Source organism: Culex pipiens, chromosome 1 (genome assembly GCF_016801865.2).
Source record: "Culex pipiens pallens isolate TS chromosome 1, TS_CPP_V2, whole genome shotgun sequence".
Taxonomy (NCBI): Eukaryota; Metazoa; Arthropoda; class Insecta; order Diptera; family Culicidae; genus Culex; species Culex pipiens.
Window position 1 is genome coordinate 55994459 of NC_068937.1, and position 18697 is coordinate 56013155.

General features: G+C 38.6%; 2 protein-coding genes and 2 pseudogenes across 5 annotated transcripts in view; 1 reads left to right on the forward strand and 3 right to left on the reverse strand.

Moving 5' to 3' along the window:
• Positions 1-18697, forward strand: part of LOC120417783 (rho GTPase-activating protein 190) — an 83855-nt gene that overhangs the window by 47372 nt on the left and 17786 nt on the right. The gene's annotated exons all lie outside the window — the stretch shown is intronic.
• Positions 6528-7231, reverse strand: LOC120417785 (probable Rho GTPase-activating protein CG5521). The gene is made up of 2 exons (XM_039579947.2): positions 7050-7231; positions 6528-6991 (listed from the first exon to the last, which is right to left on the reverse strand). Exons 1-2 carry the CDS (start codon positions 7199-7201, stop codon positions 6931-6933), a joined length of 213 nt encoding a protein of 70 aa, XP_039435881.1. The 5' UTR covers positions 7202-7231; the 3' UTR covers positions 6528-6930.
• On the reverse strand, positions 7468-8299 carry LOC120417769 (39S ribosomal protein L15, mitochondrial-like; annotated as a pseudogene).
• LOC120417768 (tubulin alpha-2 chain-like) lies at positions 8775-10598 on the reverse strand (annotated as a pseudogene).

The following is an 18697-nucleotide window of genomic DNA, read 5'->3' on the forward strand; positions in this document are numbered from 1 at the left end:
TACAAAAAGCTCATGAAAAGATGATTTCTATGAAAAGTTATATAACAAATACTATTACGAAAATAATAAAAGGTGCAAAAAAAGTTTGTACACCTTTCGAAAAATTAACATAAATAATGTTATTTGTTGACAAATCACCATAAATCCAGTCTCCCAACACCAAATAGGCATCCTTGACTGATTAAAAAAATAATTTGGATTGAACATAAAGTTTACTAACAACTTAGTATAAAAGTTTATATAACTCTTGAAATTCTATATAAAACTTATCTAAACTTAATTTTGCAAACTTTCAATTTAACTAAATGTCAATATATTACCATAGAATTGCTAAATAAACATTTTGGAGAATAGAATAGATTTTTCGTTGGAATTTCGTACCAACCCGGAATTACGTCGTCGGAAAATCCGCCGGCATCTGAACCGGTCCACAATTCACAAGTCAACCTATGTGGCATCAGAAAGGGCATAAAATTTCCGATTTTTTGATACCCATACATCCAGGTTATCTATAAAACCCACGTTTTTAAATACCTAAGCAAAAACGTTGTTATAGTTTCGTTTGAGCAACCTGCCAAAAATGTATGGAATTTCGTAATTTTTGTTCTCGTGGATCAAACTTACTTTTTGCCAAGGTATTTAAAAACGTAGGTTTTAAAGAAAACCTAGTTGTATAGGTATCAAAAGATCGGAAATTTTATGCCCTTTCCGATTCCACAAAGGTTGACTTGTGAATCGTGGACCGGTTCGGATGCCGGCGGATTTTCCTACGACGTAATTCCGGGTTGGTACGAAATTCCAACGAAAAATCTATTCTATCGATACAAATACCCCCAAAACGGTGTTATACCCACTCCAAAATGTTTATTTAGCAATTCTATGGTCATATATTGCCATTCAGTTGAATTAAAATTTTGCAAAATTAAGTTAAGATAAGTTTTATATAGAATTTCAAGAGTTATATAAACTTTTATACTAAGTAGTTAGTTAACTTTGTATTCAATCCAAATTATTTTTTTAATCAGGCAAGGATGCCTATTTGGAGTTGGGAGACTGGATTTATGGTGATTTGTCAACAAATAACATTATTTATGTTAATTTATTCGAAAGGTGTACAAACTTTGTTTGCACCTTTTTTATTTTCGTAATAGTATTTGTTATATAACATTTTATAAAATCATCTTTTCATACGCTTTTTGTAGCAAAATGTTTGGCATGAGTTTCTGAACAAAACGTAGTTCTAGATTCCTGTCAAACTTATTTTTTTTTACATGTTTCATCACAATATGTGCATAGTGCCCAAGGGGTGTAAATACTTTTTTTACATACTGTACATGGAAGTTTGAGCTTTATGAAGTTTCTGCAATTTCATCATAATTTCAATACCATTTTTAAAGTGCAACTGAGTGTCCTCAAGAGTGGGTGGCTCATACTTCTGCCATAGATAGACTGCCTGAAGGACGATTCTCTGAAAAGTGGTGCAGAACCTCCAATCCCGGGATCCATCCGGTGGTATCCGTGGCAATAATGCCAGCCAGCCTGCCTGGGGCCCTCCCACGCTTTCCACAGGTTTTCCCCCCTTCGACACAAAAATGGAAGAGAAAAAGTGCCGACCGAAAAAAAATGTGCTGAAAAGTGTACACAAAGTGAAGGCTGGTTGTGCTTTGTGGAGATGCACCGCTACAGGCTTCTACTGTTTGCTGGTGGTGAGTGGAGGGATTACAACGGCAGAGCGTCGTCGAGACATGGAATGTGGTGGGTCTTCATCGTGTTGTATCCTTCAGGAAAAGGTACCGTTGGGGAGTAAACTTTGACTTGCTAACTTTAAAAAATATTTTTCGTTATGCATAGTTTTTTTTAACAAATCTGTGTAAAAGAAAATATAACATTTATTCAAAAACCACAAAAAAATCCATTTACTAAATATTATGTTAGGACTTTCCCCATACCATTAATATATTTTCAAACAAAATTATGTCTCATTAGTCGTGGTCGTGACAGGGTTGACATGTTATCAAACTTTACGATTCATGAAAATTATATTCAAATAACTTCAACCAAACCGATTTGTGACAACAAGTCTGGAAACTATAGCCGTAGTCGTAAATTATTTAGTGACCCCTTTTTCAAATGGTAGGCTGTTTTTGAAAATTTATTATTATTTTCTTCAAAAATATCTGAAATATTAAAAAAAATAAAGGTTTAAGATTTGCTTTTGAAAAAAACGTTTTACTCAGAAATCTTTGAAAATTCCTGCACAGGTGGGAATCGTCCCAGAATAAAATTCTTTTCCTTATTTGAAGGTTTTGATGCCCTCTTTCGATTGAATTTTGGCCCAAAACCCGGAACTCAAAGCCAGATTTTTAAGAGCTCTTTTTCTGAAACACTTGTGTGATACCTGTATCCGCTCTGGAAAATGGTGCCTTCCATCATTAGAAAACCGCTCGTAAAACCCACATTTTTATATTTCAGATTTGTAGCCTTTTGTACCATCTCAAAGGTAGTTTTTGGACTATTTTACAGATAACACTTTCAAATTCAAAGAATTCAAGTCAACAAAAAGCTTTAAGCTTCAAGCTTTTTCAAAATTTATTTACAGGGATTAGCTATGTCAGTGTATTACGTCTTATTTTTACCCAATTTTTTCTATAAAATTTTTGGTTTTATACTGAACATCAAATTCGAAGTCTTGGCTCGTTCTCGCTCAAAAGATCGATAAGTCGTCAAGTCGAAGCCTAAACGCCAGCACGTGCGAAGAAGTGTTCTTTCTGGCTTATTATAATAGTTCGACAATGTGCAATATCGATACATATTTTTGTATAGTTAATCATAGACTAACATTGAAGACTGAATACTCTTTATTTTTATCTAATGATGTGAATCCTATAGGTTTTTTTCATTTTTTAATTAATTGCACCAATATTTTTGTCGGATTTTCATCAGAAAGGCTCTATTTCACCTCTTGGTGATATTAAATCGGATTTTTTTTTTTAATTTTGTTGTTAGTTTTAGTTACCGTCATCTGGGGCTAAACAGGATACATGGGGTGGATTGAGACAGCAGTTTTAGCCTTGTTGCTGCCCAATATTTGGATAGATCAGACACAGAACAACATAATTAGTGTATTGTTTCCCAAGTTTCAAAAATATCTTCTTCAAAAGTTGCTTATAATCATGAAGCAAAAATATAATTTGCTAAAGAATATTTTTTTTCTTTAAAAATTTCAATTTCTACGGGGACCATCAAATCAAAGGGTTTTGTTGATATGATTTGGTAAACCGCGGTGGATTTTCTTGAAATAATTCGAACTGTCAAAAATCCACCAAAGCATCTACCGGTGGATACTTTTCTATCACAGATTTATGAAGCAACATTTGGGATACATCATGGTAAACACAAAGTTTAAAACATCTTATTTATGTTGAAATTTTACCTTCAATTTAAAATAGTGGTCAAATTGTTGTTACAGGGTATGAAAATATTATTTAAATCAAGGTGACGTCTACCAGCATTGCCAAGATTTCTCTTTAGACGTTATAAATTTTGCTTCGTTTACAATATTTCCACAACATTCCTTCTACGAGTTATTAAGTACCCCGCACGTATTGATAATTTTTGAAAATAGTTTTCCTCTTTTTTGTTATGTTATGGAAATAAGCCTTACTAAATGATTGTCAATCAGGAAAACAATGATTGTTTCACAAAATCTTATAAATTTTGAGTAACTTTTGATTTAGATCAAATTTTCAGCATTGTACAATTAGCATATGTGCTGATTCATATTGGTGCAATAAATCTTTAAATTGAACTAAATACAAACCATTTTTGAATGATGAAAAAAATATAGAAAACTATTATATTTCACGGAATGTCATGGAAATTTCCAAATATCATGCTGTCCGCGAAATCGTGAAGATTCACTGACCCTAAACATGATAATTCACAAAGGACTTTAGACTCGATTATCCGAGTCTTCGTTAAAATGTTACTATGGGTACACAGAAAAAAAATCATGGTAATATTACATCTGGGAAGGGGTAATGTCACTTTTTCAGTCTTAATTGAGATAAAATTACATCATAAAAGAGGTAATATTCAACCTTCCAAAATTACAGCTTCCAAAAATACATTATTTTTTTCTGTGTAATTATATCTTCGGAAAATATAGGAATGAGGAAAATGAGCTCAAATTTGAACCCGAAATGCTCCGAAACGATCTCGCACCCGCCATTTCGACGTTCCTAGAAAAACGCGCTTCAATGTTTGACCTTGAATAAACAAAAACGAAAGCACGCAATGTAAACAATAACAAACACGTTTTGTTTGGCTGACCACTATCTGCATTGTGCGTTGGTTGATGTTGGTTGCTGGAGTCCCGAGTTATAATTACAAATGTTTACGGTGCGTCAAACGCGTTCTGACCTGAAATCCCTTTGGCCAGTTGTCGCACTTACATCAATTTTCAGGGAGTGACCAGATAGCACGACAAGATTGAAATTACTTTCATATGTAAAGTGACAAAAATACACGAAGTTTTTTTTCGGTTTTTATTGAATATCTCAGGATTGAAATTGAATTTTGAGGATCTGTGAAGATCAAAAGGTGAGGCATTGAGAGTTTCACAAAATGGCGTTCTTAACACAATTTGGTCCAAAATGCACGTGCGACAAGTTAGCACAACGGCGAAGATGTACTATAATGTATCAAAATAATTCAGTTTCATTACTGCTATCAGTCTCGATAAATAATATGAAAGAAAGTAAATTAAACAATCATCAACTGACCCAAAATGTACTTTAAAAAAAACCTTTAAGATAATATTTATCATGATTTTATGTTAAAAGCATAGTTAAATTGTTCTCAAATTGATTTACAAATAAACACAATTCATTTTCAATGTTTGTATGGAAAATTCTAATGACTTCTTTAAAATCGCGGGTATATCATCCCTAGATGGATTAGTTCACCATAATGTGAAAATCTTGTTTTAAGTTTGTGAACTAAAAATAGTTTAATATAAACTCAGGCATCAGTTCCATAATTTCACCCCCAACGGTCTCACGAAAATAGATTCCACGTACCAAAGGCCCCAACGGTGACACAGAAAAAACAGTGTAATATTACATCTGGGAAGGGGTACACTTTTTATGTCAGAAAAAAATGTAATTTTACCTCTGAAAATGTGTAATTTTACCACTATTCTGGTTTAATGTCGCTTTTTCAGTCTAAATAGAAGTTAAAATTCATCATAAAAGAGGTAATATTCAACCTTCAAAAATTACACCTTCCAAATTTACACAATTTTTTACTGCGTGAGAGGCGGGATGATGCTTGCTGACTTATGCGGCAAATTGCATTTATGGCACTCAATGTCGCTATTTTCTACCGCTGCCGCCCACCGCCAGGCATCATCATCACCGCCTCCAGGAGCAGCAGAGTTTCCCTTTACGGTTGGTTACCATCGCTGGCAATTCCAGACGAAAAGCAGCTGCTCTCTGCTCTGATGAAGGATTCTGGAGCTTCTCCGTTCTCGGAGATTGAAGAAGAATTTCAACCCCTTCACAATTTGCCCATTTTAGTCGATTCTTCTCGGGAGCTTTTTTCTTTTTGCTCCTCTCCATCCGGTCCCAGTCCGTTGTGGCAATTCTGGAACAAAAGTCCTTGTCGTCATCGTTCTGGGCAGAAGAAAGCACGATGATGGAGCTTCAAGGACTCCTCGTCGACGGAAATGGGGATGCGGATAATGGGCGAGAGGAAATTCAAATTGAGATTAAGCAGATTTTTCTACCTTTTGACTCGAGCCGCGCGCTTGATTGAAAAGTTGGAAGCCATTTTCCCTTCGGTACCGGTACGTACCGGGTTGCGATCTAGCAGGATAAGCGGGTCAAACAGGTTAAGTTCTATTTGTTACGATTCTAGATTGTCATCCGATTCGGTACAACATTTTGAGTAATTTCAAATACAAATTTTAACTGTCAATAAATTTTGGACACTCTCCAAAATTAGTAAAATTTAGAAATTTTCGCTTGGAGGATTTCGTGATTGCGGAAACAATATTGAGCTTTAATTTGTTTTTAATTTGTTTCAAAAAACCCAAATTGATTTTTTTCCCTGGCCTTGTAAAGTCAAGGGTCATGATTTGATCCTAGTGCATTAGTTAAAATTTGGGTACACTCAACCCCCGATGGTTTGACACCAACTGTTGTCAAACGAACGGGGTCACGTTTTAGTTTGACACCCCTTTTACACGGAGTTCACACACACTACCAAACGTTTGTTTTGATAGTGTGCGTGAGCGCCGTGTAAAAAGTGACAGTTCGTCACTTTTTAGTTTGACTTTGACCAACCAACGGGGTACAAACTAAAAAAGTGTCAAACGAAAAAGTGACCAACCACCGGGGGTTGAGTGTATACATTCTTTTTTATAAGCACTATGGACACCACTTCATGCTACAAGAACTCGCTTTGTCGCAGCCCCAGGGCTTAAGCGTCGACCGATAAGCTGTCTTCGTGAACTACACAGCAAAAATTCCGATGGTAAAATCGCACGCAAAAGCATGCACATCACCTTTGTGAAAAAAGCACTTAAAATTACATCCATGAATGTACTATTAAAATCGTGTAATATTACACAATGCCCATTTTGAGCTCAGGGATAGATATCGAATAGGTTCCTTTGGCTACAAATGTCAATCCAAACATAAACAAACCATTTTTTAAAAATTTGATTTATTGCAGTGACCTTTTTTGCTTGTCCAGGTGGCGATCAGAAATCAGCTGCAGCCAGCGGGCATTTCCGGTTGTAGATCCTGCTGGGTTGCCACCACCACCAGCCGTGACGTACTCTGCGACGAAATGGGACTGAAAATGGGCGCCGTAAACTCCTCGAAAATACGGTTCGAATCGTCTCTCGTGCGGAATGTCGAGTGTTTATCCATGGACGATGAGATCGGCAACAGGCGTTAGTTCTCGGTACAGAATCTCCACGTAGCTGCGAAAAGAAAGATCTTAAAATCTAGCTTTTTTCAACTTTAACTATGAATACTCACTACTTCTGGTACAGCGAGGGGGACGTCCGCTTGGCGCGACTCACGTTGATGGCCGAAATGCGTACTAAGCTCGCCAAACTGGAACAACCCATGACGACTTCGTCCGACAGTGGGCCAAACCACGGAACGTCCGGCTTCTTGTTCATTGTCATCCGGGACAGGCTGCTCTTGCTCCGTCGGCAGGTTGTGTTCGCTCTCCATAATGTAGACCTCGTCGTTGCCGAGGTGCCGCGTCTTGTAAAGGATGGACTCCGGGGTGTTGGACGGCATGCAGTGGTAGAAAACCTCTAGGAATTAAGTGGTTTAGTACCGCGCAGTTTGGCCACCACCCTACCGCGACAACCGCCCTAGAACCCGTCGTGCGACTCCAACTCGATCTCCTAGCCTAGCGCCGATACGAACATCTCATACGTGCATCTCAGGACGTATACCAGATGTACTGCAGCAGGTCGTCCTGCAGGGTCTTTCGCCACCGGCAGGTGATGGACCGGCCTAAAAGTGTGTCGAAGGGGTGCGATTGCTAGTTCCACCGTGGACATCATGGGATTGATGGAAGCGACAGCCCCAGCAAAGATGCGGTTCGAACCGCCTCCCGTGCGGAATGTTGAGTGTTGTGTTTGTCTACGGACGGCGAACTTAACGACGAACTTTTCCAGCTGCGATTCGCACCTGTTAAATTACACGCGGTGGAAATGCGAGTCCTTGCACTGCTTCAACATCTCCTACTGCGCATCTTCCTCAATCTTGAGCAGCTCTTGGCCATACTTTTGCGCCAGCACCAACCTATTCTTGCGTCCGATTCTACGCGTCCTTATAGTAATCGATCGCGCCCTGCGGTGGCACATCCTCCTCGGAATCGGAACGCCCTTATCGAACCACTTGCGGGGATTCACCACCGTTGCGCTCGATGGTCGCAATGACCATTTCCATCGTGTGCAGGATTACGATGTTGAGCTTAGCTCGGTTTTGATCCGCTCCCTCGTCCGTCAGTTAGACGCCGTAGTGCAGCTAGTCCGGGCGAATCTGGAACAGGCCCGAGTTGCAGATCGTGGTCAAATCAATCGGGCCGTGCGCGTTTCTGCAGCTGGTGCAACTAATCGATCGATATTTTCGCTTCAGATGGTGGCCTTTGTAGTACGGTTCGTAGCCAAATCGTAGCTAAAACTGAGTATTTCCGCTAGCCCAACCGCGTGTAGTTCTAACGTTGGCCGGAACTTATTTCCCGTACCGTGCTTGTCTCCGCCGTGTTGTACTTGGCACGCTCACCAAACGGTTTGCTTCGATTGGTGATATGCTCTCGATCAGAATGTCACCACCAGAATGGCCACTCGGCAGAAGAACCTGTAGCGAAAAATCAAGCATTAGCAAAATGTCAATCCTTTCCACAAGTCAACTTACCTGTGGCCGGAGCCACCCGCACGGCACCCGCCATGCAGATCCGCTGGGGTATCAGTCGGTGAACTGTCGCATTTGATCATTTGGTTGTCCGGCTTATAGCAAGCGTGGGTGTTCGTTGGTGACATTCTCGGTGGATTCTCGGGCACGGCCCAAAGTTGATCTGGAACCCGATCAAATCGACTTGTACCATTACCATCGAAGCGGGATGAGACAGTGTTCAAGGACATGATGATGATGAAGGAGGTGTTCGGGGATCGGTCAGATCAACGTTTACAACAACGGTCGAGACTTGTGGGCCGGGTGAACGGCAAACTCCAGCTTGAACCTCTAGCCGTACTCGACAAACATACGATCAATAATCAGCGGGGTGATTCCAGATTCGGTGCCACCGAGGAACGGGTGGAAGATCATGGAGCCTTGCTGGTGCACTGGTTGGTTAGCAAGCAGATGTGGTCCAGCACAACGTCGACGATCTCCTTGCCGATAGTGTAGTGGCCACGGTCGTAGTTGTCTGCAGCATCTTCCTTGCCGGTGATCAGCTGCTCCGGCTGTGACAGCTGGTGGTGCGTTCCGATGCAGACTTCGTCCACCACGGGCTGTTCCAGATCGACGAACTAGAAACGCGACTGCCAACTGTTGGATTGTCTGCCAGGTTGGTTCTTGGCGGATGATCTGCTAGTAATAATGAGTATTTTAAGAGCTGTTCCATAAATTAGTGGAAAACACTTACATGTTTATGTTTTGCTCCCGCTTGTACGTTTTCATCCACATATTAGCTGGCTTTTCGTTCCTCGTGGGGGAAATGACCTATTCCCTGCTCTGTCCCCCTTCAACGCTGACATCACCTGAAGATGACCAAAACTGGATGCCTTTGTCGTCGGAAATGCTGTTGGATTTGGAATCAAATTAATTTTCGTTGTGTTTCTCTCGTTGAGTGGAGCCATTATCTGCTGACATCGCTTAAAAAAATGAACTCGAGCGTCGAATGTCTTGTTGCACAAACTAACCCGGATGACTTCCGCCACCACCAGGGAACTTCCTCGATCGTAATCAGTTGTTTAAGGGGCTTGGATTACCTATTTGCTTGATGCTGAAAAGAAACGAAATTGTTACCACTGACCACTGACGTCAGTGTTGTTACTGAAGTCAAACTAAGTATGCAGCCTACGTTAACAGAGCCTCCCTTCGTATTATTTTCGGAAATGTTCCGGTTCCGGTGAAACTCTGAGTTTTGTACCAAGTTCGATACAGTAGCAGCTTTCGGTCAGCTTCAACTCCATCAGAACTTTTTTCACCTTATACTTACACTTTCTTAGCACCCTGAGCGGCTGCATTTAGCCACAGAACAATCTGAATGTTGCCGCTAGGCTCTTAAATTCGAAAAATCTTAGCACTTTGTTTTGATTTGATTGCGATTGAGAGTGACTTTTGACAACTCAACAGTAGACATGACGCGAATGCGATATTCAATAAAAATATTGTTAATATTACACAATTTGGGTGTAAGAGATGTTAGGCAAAAATACAAAGTGGCGTTCTGTAAAAAATGTGTAATATTATATAAAAATGGTTACACAAAGCAATTTTACACGCAGTCGTTTTACTACTTTTTTTGCTGTGTAGGTAGTTCTCCGGTAGTGAAAATATCACAATTGCACAAGAAACCGCTGCTCCTGTGACTTTTTCACTATCACAATGTGGGTTTTAGGTTGGGACTTCAGGATAGTACAATTCTGTCATTGCTTAGCATTAGCATTGAAAATAAATCTGTATTCTTTCAAAATCTATTTAAAGTTAAAGTTAGTTGCAATTTTTATGCTAGAGTAATGCTGTCAATAGGCTTTGATTGATGTAGAATACTAGGCATTCTTTTATGACAAATTGTCCATAGAGTCTCGATCAATCAATAATGTAATGATATTTATGACGAAAATACTTTATATTTCTGTATAAGCCCGAGAAACTAAAACATTTTTTGTCCCTATTTTGGGGATATTGCTTCTAGCATACGACCTTCTTTGTGCATATTTTTGGCCTACCTTCTGATTGGTTGAAATCTCGAAGCACGTGGCGAACTTTTTTGACATACAGTTCAGCCCCAGCTCGTACAGTACAGCCGCACAAATTCGGTCGGCAAACATGCTCAATCATTGTGATGTTTTAAGCCACAAATCACATTAGAACGATTGATTTCACTTGCATTACGTGCATAATTAGCATAATTAAACATGTGTTGCGTAGCCAAACAACAAGCCCGTAATATGCTAGAAAGACTGTAACTTGTGAAAAGCGCACACACACTGTCACAATTTGTATAAGTGTCAAATAGAGTTATCTACGTGCGCATGTATTGCGTGTACGTACACGAAAAAAAGTGAGGTTAAATTTAGTACCAGCCAGCAAAACAAATGGTGTGCTAGTGTGTGTGAGATCCGGCTTAGATAGCTCTATGGACTCAATATAGAGCCAAAGAGTATTTGCTGATAGAGCCATTCTCTCCGAAATGGACGTGGCAGTTTAGTGATTGTTTTTGCAACGGCAACCCACCAAAAAACATATTGCCGGTGGTTGGAGATTCGGGGGACGGCTCTCATTCGTGTGCTGAGCGATGAAAGCCGTGACGCTGAGTGTCAACAAGCGGTAGCAGAAATGGTGAAAATTTTCGCCCTAATGGGCAACTGCCAAGAAAAGAGTGCTATTTTTATTGCTTTTTTTTCAAATTTAGGAGGATAAAGTAAATTATTCTTGCTCACCAAAATGAGGTAATGACTGCACGTATCATTATCAAGTGGCAGATTCCTGTCAGATTTGGTGAAATGCTCAATTTCGTTGAATTAAGTTTGGTAGACACAAAATAGGAACTAGGCCCAAAATAGGGACAAATACCCTGATTTGTTATTATTTATTATTGTTCAATTTTACTTATACTATGGGAAAAATTTGACCAATTTTCCAAAACCCATATTGTTTTTTTTTATTAGCTAAGGCCGTTGCAAATATTTTTCAAAGTTGAAGTTTGTAGAGTTTGGTCAAAGTCGAGGGACATAAACTTTGCAGGGTTGTTTTTTAGAGTGTAGAAATGTTCTTTTTAAAACATAAGGGATATTCTTGTAACCATCACGATTTTTTTTTGTAACTACCGCGATTTCAAGAAAAAAAAAAATATTTATTTTTAATAATTAATTGTTAATTTTTTTTAGGTTGGTTTTTTATATATAAATTTGAATGTAGCTTTTTTTTTAAAATATGAATAAGATCAATATGAACTCAGTGAAGAAAGAATACAAAGCAATGGTATCAGTTTTGACTGTTCAAATTTTATGATATTTTTATGAAAACAAGATGTTTTACAATAGTAAAGTTTACCGCAAAGATGAGTCGTTGAAATGGATTGAGTTTGAGCACGAATGTTCAAACAACAATACATTTCTGAATCTACAGGAGAGGAAAAAACAAAAAACGTGGGGATCCCCCGCTCACGTTTCTGTCTGTTTAGGCAATTAATCGTTGGGTTGGGAGCAACCATGCTAAGAAGTTTTGGTGCTCCGAGACCCTATGGTATGGAACATTGTTTTTTCCACAAATGCCCTGGACACTATTTGCCGTGGTTATTGCACCACAACTCGCCTTTATATACAATGGAAAACGTTTAGTTTTGAATTTTAAATAAAATTTGGGCATGATTGGTCTCTAAAAATTGAGAAATTTGGGATCGGGAACAACCTTTAAAGTAGGGATGCGGCTATCCGCATATCCGGATATCCGAATATCCGGATAATGATCCGTGCGGATATCCGTTATCCGGATCACCGGATATCCGGATAATTATCCGCACTATCCGTACTATCCGGATATTTTCAACAAAATTTAATAGTTGTGGAAATTTTGAATGATTTTGGTGCCCATTCTTCGCCAACTAACTAACTAACTAACTAGCCGTGGCCGTAGGGTTACGGGTTTCACCTTGTAAGCGGGAGGTGATGAGTTTGATTCTCATAACGGGATTATGAAGTTTTTTTTTCACACAGCAGTTCCCCGACCCCTCTTCGATTTGCGTGAAACTTTGTCCTAAGGGGTAACTTTTGTTCCTGATCACGAATCCGTGGTCCGTTTTTTGATATCTCGTGACGGAGGGGCGTAACGACCCCTTCCATTTTTGAACATGTTAAAAAAGCCATGTTTTTCAATAATTTCCAGCCTGAACATGTGATAAGCTGGAAATTTGGTGACAGAGACTTTAATGTAAAATTGGACGCCTTATTTGATGGCGTACTCAAAATTCCGAACGTATTTTTCATCAAAAACACAAAAAAAAAGTTTTAAAAACTCTGCCGTTTTTTGTTACTTGACTGTAAAAAAATTAGGACATGTTATTTTATGGGAAATTTAATGTAATTTAAGGTAATATTTTCACTGAGAACAAAATTTTTAATTTCTAGATTTTGTGTTTTTTTCTAACTTTGCAGGGTTATTTTTTAGAGTTTAAGAACAGACAATTTCAAAAAAATAAATGATATGTGAACATAAAGGTTTTGCTCATAATCATCACGAGTAATCGAGATTTTACGAAAAAAAGTTACTTATCGCGTTTCTCTTTGTTTCGTCATCTTTGAACCACCATTACACAGCAGAAACAACCCTTATTGTAAAACAAAAAATATATATGCAACTATTTTGGGAAAAGAATACCGCAAAATTTGAGGCCGATTCCTTCACTTGAGAGTTTTACCATGCTATTTACCGCAGGGAATTGTTGTAATGTAAATATATAACCGCAAATATATGTATATTTTTTTCAACAATACGTTTACGTTGCTAAGGCGAATTTTGTAAAATGTACAATGAATGATTTGTTAACTTGTTTTTTTTTTTCAAACAAATAAAATAAGATGTAAATCCAATTCTGGTTTTTTGATTTATCATACTGGAAATGATCAAAGGAGCTGATTTGGACGAAAAAGGAAATAATATTACAGAATTTTGGAAAATTCGCAACTTTTTGTACAGGAAAATTATTTAAACTTTTCTGAGACAGTAATAAAATTATTTTTCCAAAAAAGCATGAAAAAAATTATACGAAAAACAAAATTTTTGTGCTTATTTTGAAACTGACAAATGAGATAAATAATTGTCAATGATGTAGTATATTAACGGCATATTTAGGGAACTCGAAACTGATGTTTTGATGAAATAACAACAAAAACATTTTAATTTCAGCGATTTTTGATACTTTTATGAAATTTTAGCTTAAATATAATGAATAAAAACTTCAAAAATTTTACCGATAGAAGATTTTGAAAAACAGTTTCTCTGACTCGGAACAGTTCCCCCAACAAGCTCCAGTGTGAATTAGCGAGGTTCATTTAAGTTTTATGGGTAATTCTCCGCCAACTCACACAGCAGTTGCCCCGACCCCTCTTCGATTTGCATGAAACTTTATCCTAAGGGGTAACTTTTGTCCCTGATCACGAATCCGAGGTCCGTTTTTTGATATCTCGTGACGGAGGGGCGATACGACCCCTTCCATTTTTGAACATGCGAAAAAAGAGGTGTTTTCTAATAATTTGCAGCCTGAAACGGTGGTGAGATAGAAATTTGGTGTCAAAGGGACTTTTATGTAAAATTAGACGCCCGATTTGATGGCGTACTCAGAATCCCGAAAAAAAGTATTTTTCATCGAAAAAAACACTAAAAAAGTTTTAAAAATTCTCCCATTTTCCATTACTCGTATAACAAATTTTGGAACAAGTCATTTTATGGGAAATTTAATGTTCTTTTCGAATCTACATTGACTCAGGAGGGTCATTTTTTTCATTTAGAACAAAATTTTTCATTTTAAAATTTCGTGTTTTTTCTAACTTAGCAGGGTTATTTTTTAGAGTGTAACAATGTTCTACAAAGTTGTAGAACAGACAATTACAAAAATTTTGATATATAGACATAAGGGGTTTGCTTATAAACATCACGAGTTGTCGCGATTTTACGAAAAAAAGTTTTGAAAAAGTTGGTCGTCATCGATCATGGCCGTTCATGGTCACCCGCGACAGACACGGACGACGAAACAAAGAGAAACGTAAAAAGTAACTATTTCAAAACTTTTTTTCGTAAAATCGCGATAACTCGTGATGTTTATAAGCAAACCCCTTATATCTATATATCAAAATTTTTGTAATTGTCTGCTCTACAACTTTGTAGAACATTGTTACACTCTAAAAAATAACCCTGCAAAGTTAGAAAAAAACACAAAAATTTTAAAATTTAAATTTTTGTTCTAAATGAAAAAATGACCCTTCTAGGTCAATGTAGATTCGAAAAGAACATTAAATTTCCCATAAAATGACATGTTCCAAAATTTTTTACAGTCGAGTAACGGAAAACGGGAGAATTAAAAAAAAAATTAGTGTTTTTTTCGATGAAAAATAGGTTTTTTCGGAATCCTGAGTACGCCATCAAAACGGGCGTCTAATTTTACATAAAAGTCCCTTTGACACCAAATTTCTATCTTATCACCGTTTCAGGCTGCAAATTATTGAAAAACACCTCTTTTTTCGCATGTTCAAAAATGGAAGGGGTCGTATCGCCCCTCCGTCACAAGATATCAAAAAACGGACCTCGGATTCGTGATCAGGGACAAAAGTTACCCCTTAGGATAAAGTTTCATGCAAATTGAAGAGGGGTCGGGGCAACTTTTCCCGATTACGTGTGAGTTGGTAGAGAATTACCCTTATAATAATAACCTTTAGACAAGCTGTGCGTTAATGAATTTACATTTTTGTACATATTTGGAAAAATAAAATGAATTCAAACATCTTTTTGGGCGTGGTGCGAGGTATTTTATAAGACCCTTGCCTTATTATTGGTCTAAACCCAGCACCCCCTGGCCATACAGCGATTTTTTCTCCATTATTTTTTGTTTAGATGAAAAACTATCCGGATAGCGGATAATTACGGATAACTATATCCGGCCAAAACCCGCATCCCTACTTTAAAGTCATGAAAAATATTCTAAGATATTTAAAAAAAATCATGTCTGAAGCATTTTATGATATTATTTCTTGACAATTTAAAAAAAAAACAGGGCTTGTTTTATTTTAAGCGCTTTTTTTGGAATTTCAACTAAATGTATCCTTGCAATAAAATAAACTTCCTAAGTTTTCTTCCAAAACCCTAGTTCACAGAATTGACCACCCAAGTCAACCCCAGTCCAAATCCACCCAACGTCAGCCGAATCGATTGGCAATGAATAGTTTAACCGGTCGAAAGTTTGCTGCAGCTGGTGTCCTCATTTGCCATTCCTGTTAATGGCTGCTACGACCTGTGGGTACAGTGCCATCAGACCTTTGAAAATCGATTTTATTGAATCGACAGACTTGGTGACATTTTGAGAGACTAATGCAAATTTGGTAAAAACGTTTCGGGTTTTCACCAAATTATCTCTAATAAGCAATGTATGTTTGTTTCCTTTACCAATTCGAGATTTCTAACAATCCTCACGATCGAAGGCCAAAATACACAAATCGCTCGAGTTTAACAATAAGATTCCCATCTCCAACATGTAAACTTTTCGCTTCAACTTACTATTCCATCAAATTTGTACCTGTGATGCAAATTGCTTCCATGCTCAGCATATTGATATGCTCTCCAGCCGGGGGTTTTCCCTCAAATAAAGCACATCTCCCCTACCAGGAGCAAGAAGATTCCCGTGCACTCGGTGGCGCTTCTCTGTTGAGGGCACGTACGAGAACTGAATTTTCCCGCGTCAATGTTCGGAAAGTGCAACTTGACAGTCTGTGTTGAACGTTTTGTCTATATGTATTTTTACAACTTTGTGTGTGAAAATCGTTTTTTCTTCTTGTTTGAAGTTTCGGGGGAAGGTTGATGCCCCCCTCCCCCCTCTTCTTCACAGGGGGTAGCACACGGCATGGTGGTGATGTACGATTACCATCAGTTCAATTCCCAGCGAAACCACATATCAGCAATAGTGGCTTTTGTGCAAACAGCCAGCCAACATCAGGGCTCACTTTGTGAGTGATCGCGAAAGGTCCCAAAACTGATACTGATGGAGAAAGAAGAGGGCAGAAAAACGAAAAACCGAAAAACCACCCACATTTTAGCACAGCTGCAATAAAATGAAAGGGGGGGGGGGCGGGGAGGCAAAGTTTGTCATGGGACGGGATTATGTGGGAATTGCAACATATGCTGGGTGGCGAAATTTACCCACGAAATTTCGCTCACTTTCGATTTGGGGAATAGACAGCTAGAGAAGCTTGGGACCGTGGGGAGGTTGTTTTGATGGAGGATTGAAGCATAGATAAACAGATGTCACCATCAGATGGCTTGTCACACGTCGAACGGTCAATCAGGATTAAGGCGACGGGGATGGTTTTGATTCGGAATGTTGTTTTTTATTCAATTGAATTTTTTTTTTTGAAATTAAATATGTCTTTATTGAACTTTCTTATAATAATTACATTTCATTTACATTCTAAGTGGTATGGCCACATGCTCTTCATCTTTGTTATATTTTTCGTTTTCTTATTAACTGTTCATATTCATTTATTAACTTCAAATTGTTTTACATTTTTGCATTGAATCGAATACATTTGGGTAAAAAAGAAAAAAAAATCACTTTAACAACTAATCCTTACTTTAAAACTAAAAAAGCAAATTCATTGAAATATTCAAAATCATTAGAACGAGTAAACTACGAACTGTATTTTAAGATAAATCCTCCAAGCGTTCTTACTTGTTCCGCACGAGTTTTGCAACCACGCAGTGTTGTTGTCATCTCGATGAAAATGTTCAGAAGTTCTTGTGGCGAAAACAGATCACTGCTGCCTTCATCCGTTGATGCTGGTTGGTTTTCCCTCGGTTGCTGACTGAAGCCAGGAGGTGTTGTATTTTCTGCAGCTTTTTGCCGCTGATTCAACGGCAACGGCTGCAGATTTGGAACCACTCGAAGAGATCCTGCTCCTGGCGACGCCAAAGCAGGAAAATCCACGTCCGTGAATGCTGGTGGTGTTTTGCGACGATTTGGTTGGTGCCTCGTCGTCGCTTGCTGCCGAATTTTTACAAACTCAGCACGTTTTGGGCAGCTTCGATTCTTGGTCGAATGGTCGCCACCGCAATTGAAGCATTTCGCTTCGATGTTCTCGTTGATTGTGTTGCAAGCTTGAGTTTTGTGCTCACCTCCGCAGGTTGCACAACGACTCTTGATGAAACAGTTCCTTCCACCATGTCCAAACTGCAAGCAGTTCGAACATTGCTTCACGTCACGGTGCACTGGACGATGACGTTCCCAAGTCACGATGATGTTGAAAATTGCCCGAACTGCTTTCAGCTCAGACGGCGTTGTCGATCCTTTCTCGAGATGAACCAGGTACAGTTGATCACGATACTTGATGTCCTTGTTGTGTCTCGTCATCTTGAAGACTTCGATCACGTTCAACTTAAGAGTTTTGAGCTCTTCTTTCAGCACACTCACATCCATGTCATACAGGCCTCGGAGGACCTGTTTCATGGGGCGTTTACCTGGATCGTCATGGCTGTAGTATTCAATCTTTGTGTTGTTCAGGAAATCCCGAACGTAGTTGTATTCCTTTCTGCCAGGTAGCAGAACTTTGAGTCCATCAGCACACAAGCGAATGGAAGCTCGTAAAGCACCAGATTTGATAAAACCGGTCAGCCACTTTCGCACCGAATCTGATGACGATGTTTTCACAAAAATGGGTGGCAACTTCTCCCGTCGTTCAAATTCTTCTTTCTCGCTCACGTCCACAGGGAGGGTAGCGAACTGGTTTCCAGACAATTTTTGAGCGTCCTTGCTTAAACTGCCTGGCTTTGCAGGTAGCGCTTCGGCATTCTTTAGCTTCTTCAAATCTGCCGATCCTGCTGGAGAGGACCGCCTCTTTTTCTTGCCGTGAGGCATTTTTTGCACTTTTTAGCACTTTTTTGGTTTGTGAGGGACACACGTCTGACTCGCTTCTCTGCTGATCGCAGACTACTTATTCAATTGAAGGTATTAACTAGGTAGGTAATTTAACTAGATCTGCTACGAAAACTTCATGAACGAAAAAAAAATATTTTCACAATGATAACAAAATTGTCTAAAATTACTTGTTTTGAACTTTCTTAATAACACCATTGATTTTTGGGTACAGTAATAAGCCTACATTTTTCAACTGATGATATCTTGGAAACTATTCGTTGATTTCATTGCTAAATAAGTTTGAACATCAAAAACATGTATC

What these genes read in the sequence shown, in the direction of transcription:
- LOC120417785 (XM_039579947.2), bottom strand. Translation starts at nt 7,201, where the DNA reads ATGACAATGAACAAGAAGCCGGACGTTCCGTGGTTTGGCCCACTGTCG. An exon ending in CCCTCGCTGTACCAGAAGTA is followed by an intron (nt 6,992 to 7,049) that starts GTGAGTATTCAT and finishes TTCTTTTCGCAG; the next exon opens with CTACGTGGAGATTCTGTACC.